This window comes from Bos indicus x Bos taurus, chromosome 7, assembly GCF_003369695.1.
Source record: "Bos indicus x Bos taurus breed Angus x Brahman F1 hybrid chromosome 7, Bos_hybrid_MaternalHap_v2.0, whole genome shotgun sequence".
Lineage (NCBI taxonomy): Eukaryota > Metazoa > Chordata > Mammalia > Artiodactyla > Bovidae > Bos > Bos indicus x Bos taurus.
In genome coordinates this window covers 96,922,663-96,927,444 of record NC_040082.1, presented here as the reverse complement: position 1 = coordinate 96,927,444, position 4,782 = coordinate 96,922,663, and the positions used below count along the sequence as shown (strand labels likewise).

General features: G+C 43.6%; 1 protein-coding gene across 1 annotated transcript; it reads right to left on the bottom strand.

Annotated features, from left to right (window-relative positions):
• Positions 1-1,869: 1,869 nt before the first annotated feature.
• On the bottom strand, positions 1,870-4,782 carry LOC113895952 (olfactory receptor 7D4-like). Its single transcript, XM_027547827.1, has one exon. It carries the CDS (start codon positions 4,638-4,640, stop codon positions 3,609-3,611), a length of 1,032 nt encoding a protein of 343 aa, XP_027403628.1. The 5' UTR covers positions 4,641-4,782; the 3' UTR covers positions 1,870-3,608.

The window sequence follows — 4,782 nt, the reverse complement described above, 5'->3', positions numbered from 1 at the left end:
GAGTGGCTAAGAATCCACCTTGCAATGCAGGGGACATGGGTTCGATCCCTGGTTTGGGAAGATCCCACATGCTGCTGGGCAACTAAGCCCATGCACCACAACTACTGAGCATGCATTCTGGAGCCTGTGCTGTGCAAAAAGAGAAGCCACTGCATGAGAAGCCCATGCATCACAATGAAGAGTAGCTCCTGCTTTCCGCAACTAGAGAAAGCCCTCATGGAGCAATGAAGACCCAGCGCAGCCAAAATAAGTCTTTAAAAAATTGACATGTATAAAGCTGCACATTCTTAAAATATATACTGAGATAAGTTTTGACCTATATATACACTTGTGAAACCATCACAGAGTCAAGATGGTGATGCCCCCAAATATTTCCTCATGTCCCTTTTAATGCTTCCCCATCATTTCCCAGGCAACCAATGAACAGAAAAGGTTCATGTCCTCTGGAACTAAAATTTGTTCATCAGTTCAACAAATGTCCATTAATACTTCTGTACCAGACCTAAGGCCCCATTCTTCCTGTAAGAAGAGGCTTGTATCTTAGGTCCGTTCTACTTGGGGCCTTTGGAAAACCAGGGTCTCAGTTCAGTTGAGTTCAGTTCAGTTGCTCAGTCGTGTCCGACTCTGCGACCCCGTGAATCGCAGCATGCCAGGCCTCCCTGTCTATCACCAACTCCTGGAGTTCACTCAGACTCACGTCCATCGAGTCAGTGATGCCATCCAGCCATCTCATCCTCTGGAGTCCCCTTCTCCTCCTGCCCCCAATCCCTCCCAGCATCAGAGTCTTTTCCAGTGAGTCAACTCTTCGCATGAGGTGGCCAAAGTACTGGAGTTTCAGCTTTAGCATCATTCCTTCCAAAGAAATCCCAGGGCTGATCTCTTTTAGAATGGACTGGTTGGATCTCCTTGTAGTCCAAGGGACTCTCAAGAGTCTTTTCCAACACCACAGTCCAAAAGCATCGATTCTTTGGTGTTCAGCTTTCTTCACAGTCCAACTCTCACATCCATACGTGACCACTGGAAAAACCATAGCCTTGACTAGACAGACCTTTGTTGGCAAAGTAATGTCTCTCCTTTTGAATATGCTATCTAGGTTGGTCATAACTTTTCTTCCAAGGAGTAAGCATCTTTTAATTTCATGGATGCAGTCACCATCTGTAGTGATTTTGGAGCCCCCCAAAATAAAGTCTGACACTATTTCCACTGTTTCCCCATCTATTTCCCATGAAGTGATGGGACCAGATGTCATGATCTTAGTTTTCTGAATGTTGAGCTTTAAGCCAACTTTTTCACTCTCACTTTCATCAAGAGGCTTTTGAGTTCCTCTTCACTTTGTGCCATAAGGGTGATGTCATCTAGATATCTTAGGTCACTTTATTTTTTTCTCTTCATTTTCCTTTCATCAGTTGTCTGAGTCATGGTAAATCACTGATTTTCATTCAGGAGTGATTTTGTTCTTAAGGGATATTTGGCAATGTCTGGAGATAATTTTTTTAAAATCTTTTTTGAATGGGATGTGAGAGTTGGGGAAGCTACTGGTGTCTAGTGTATAAGGCCACGAATGCTGCTAAGCACCCTACAATGTATAGGGCGGTGCCTCTGCTCCTCCCTCACCCTCTGTCCCAAGAATTATCTGGCCCCAAATTTTAACAGTAGCCAGGTTGAAAATCCCTGTGATATAGTAAATGTCTCTACACTTGTAACTAATTGAAAGATGGAGGGCAATCATACTGTTCAGGCTTATTAGGATGGTCCTATCTTGGCTTCATCTTATTATAATTCTCCAGGTCACCAGGGCCAGGGGTTCCATAGAATGATTGGAAGCTAAAACGTTCTATTGAATAAAGTGATTTTTTTTTTTTTTTTTTTCCACCAGTAGCAATCAATTTGTAGCTCAGCCTCAGACCCCTGCTGGAGAAGAATGCAGCTGTGCAGACCTTTCTGGAGTCCAGGATCCTGCCAATAGGTGTACCTCTTTTGGTACAAGATGGGGGCATAAATAAACATGTTCATAAATATGGTAGCCACTGCTTTTTGCAAATGTGTGCATTTGATGTTAATTTTCTATAATCAACCCAGCAATTATTTAATACCAATGAAGAATCTGAGACTACTTATAAACAGTACTAAATTGCTTTAGTTATGTCCAACTTTTGTGACCCAATGGACCGTATAGCCTGCCAGGCTCCTCTGTCCAAGAGTAAGTGAGAAAGTTATAATTCAACCATTGGAGTCTGCCAGGATCCAAATCAGGTATTCACCAAGAGGGTTCAACATTCCTCAGGTCAACCCAAGGCAGGTTTTAATGTTTTACCCTCATTTCAAGAGAATCTCCCCTTGGGGCTGAACTGTATAAAGGATGCTCTGCCTTCCCAGTTAACTGTTGCAGGGAGTCCTGGTCCAATTCTTAGTCTCTAGATCCAGGGAAGTTCTCTCCTGGACTCTGCAGATCTGATCTTCAGCATGACTGAGCCTTGGACAGGCTGCTGCTCCTACATGATGTCCTCAGTGCTATGAGTCAGCTCTGAGAATTCCCTCAGCTTCTTCTAAACCCATAGCCTGATCAACCCTCTACAGCTTTTCCACCTGGTCTGTGATAATGGATCCCTTTGTACCTTCACCATGGTGAGCATGGACCTAGATGGCCCTCATGGATCTTCTGATACTTAATGCCAGACACTGTTCTGAATTATCTTATGTATAATGTTTAATCTCCATTGGAACTCTGAAGGAAATATGGTGCACAGAGACACAAAGAGGTTAAGTAACATGCATGAGATTGTGCCCTTAGTGAATGATGAAGAGAGATTAATCCAGAGCCCTCTTGACCTCTGTGATCTGCCCCACCTCAAAATACGGTAAGTGCTATGGAAATGAATGAACAGTAGGATGGTGGTCAGGTTTGGGCTCTCTGAAGAGCTGACAGTTTCTATTTGAAGCCTAGCATGTGACAATTCAGGGAAGTGTGGACCAGCAAAGGAAGACAGTGAGGAGAATGCTTTGGACCTTTATTTTAGATCAAATGGGTCAACAGAGACCAGAGTTTCCTTTTTCTGAAAGTAGAAACTGCACTGAGTTTCCTAAAGAAGTTTCTCATTAAAGTCCCGAGTATAGGTCAATGGCCAACACCAAAGCATGACTCAGTAAGGGTAAAATCTTACAGGGTGAGGGAGGTTGGTATGAGACAGTCCAAACAATGGTTTTCAGACCTAGACTAGGGAAAAGCATAGTCCAGTAGGCATAGTGCTAGAAGTTTGAACATAACTGAGAGGGTTTAAAGGTGAGCCAATGTGTCAATTTTTGTGGTCATTCTTGTCCTCTCCCCATCTGCATTTCTTGACTTGCTTTTTCCTCCCTTGATGCTTATAGGAATCAATCCTTGGAATGATTTGTTTCCATGAGAAGTTTAGTTATTGATTGGTCATTCTTTTTCCTTGGTAGATGGCGAGCATTTTAGTGTGCTGCTTCAACTTTGTCTTTGGCTCAGAAATATTTTCTTCTAGTATATCATCAGTAGTGTTCATTTTCTATGTCTTCAGATTACACCTTCATGGACACCAGTTATCAGCACTTGGGATCTCCGTTGCCTGCCCTTAACTTCCATTATCTCACTGAGAGTATGTTCCTCTAGTGCAAAGTCTCCTTAGAGCCCCCTTCATGTCCCTGTTCCTCAGACTGTAGATGAAGGGGTTCAGCATGGGGGTGATTATTGTGTACATCACCGAGGCTATTGAACCCTTTCTGGAGGGGTGGGCTGTTCCTGAAGTGAGGTAGACCCCAAGGCCTGCGCCATAGAACAAGGAGACAACCGAGAGGTGAGACCCACAGGTGGAAAAGGCTTTATACTTCCCCCCAGAAGATGACATGCCCATTATGGAGAAGATAATTCTAGAATAAGAGAAAAGGATCCCAGTCAGGGGAATAATACCCAGCAAGCCAGTTACAAAATACAGCACAATGTCATTGACAAGGGTGTCAGAGCAGGCAAGCTTGAGAATTTGAGCAAGTTCACAGAAGAAGTGGGGGATTTCTGTCTCTTTGCAGAAAGATACCCTCAAAACCATCAAACTTTGCAACAAAGAATATGTCAGGCAGATCAGCCAAGAAAGCAGAAGCAGGAGACCACAAAGGCGAGGGTTCATGATGACTGTGTAGTGCAGCGGGTGACAGATGGCCACGAACCGGTCATAGGCCATCACTGTCAGTAGCAAATTATCTAGCCCAGCAAAGGTCATGAAAAAATACATCTGGGTAAGGCATCCTTCATACGTGATGCCTTTGTTCTGCTTCTGGATATTTACTAACATCTTGGGGACTATGGTGGAGGTGAAACAGATGTCAGTGAAGGACAGGTTGGAGAGGAAGAAGTACATGGGGGTGTGGAGGTTGGACTCAGAGATGATGGCCAGGATGATGAGCAGGTTCCCTGTAACACAGACCAGGTACATGGACAGGAACAGTCCAATGAGGAGGGGCTGAAGGTCCGCATCATCCGAGAGCCCCAGAAGGATGAATTTTGAAATAACTGTCTGATTCTCTGTTTCCATATAAGTTACGGAAATTGCCTTATGGAAAGAGGCAAGAATAGTGTTCAAACAATGACAAAACAGGAATGTGGCATATACTTGAAACTCATTCATTCAAGTCTTATGTCTTATCTATGAGTTTTCTTTAGTTAACCAAGATCTCAATAATACCTTCCTTTTTTTTGACCTCTACTCCTTGGAACATCTCTTTAAAAATTGAACATTCCAGGACTTCCCTGGGGGTCCAATGGTTTAG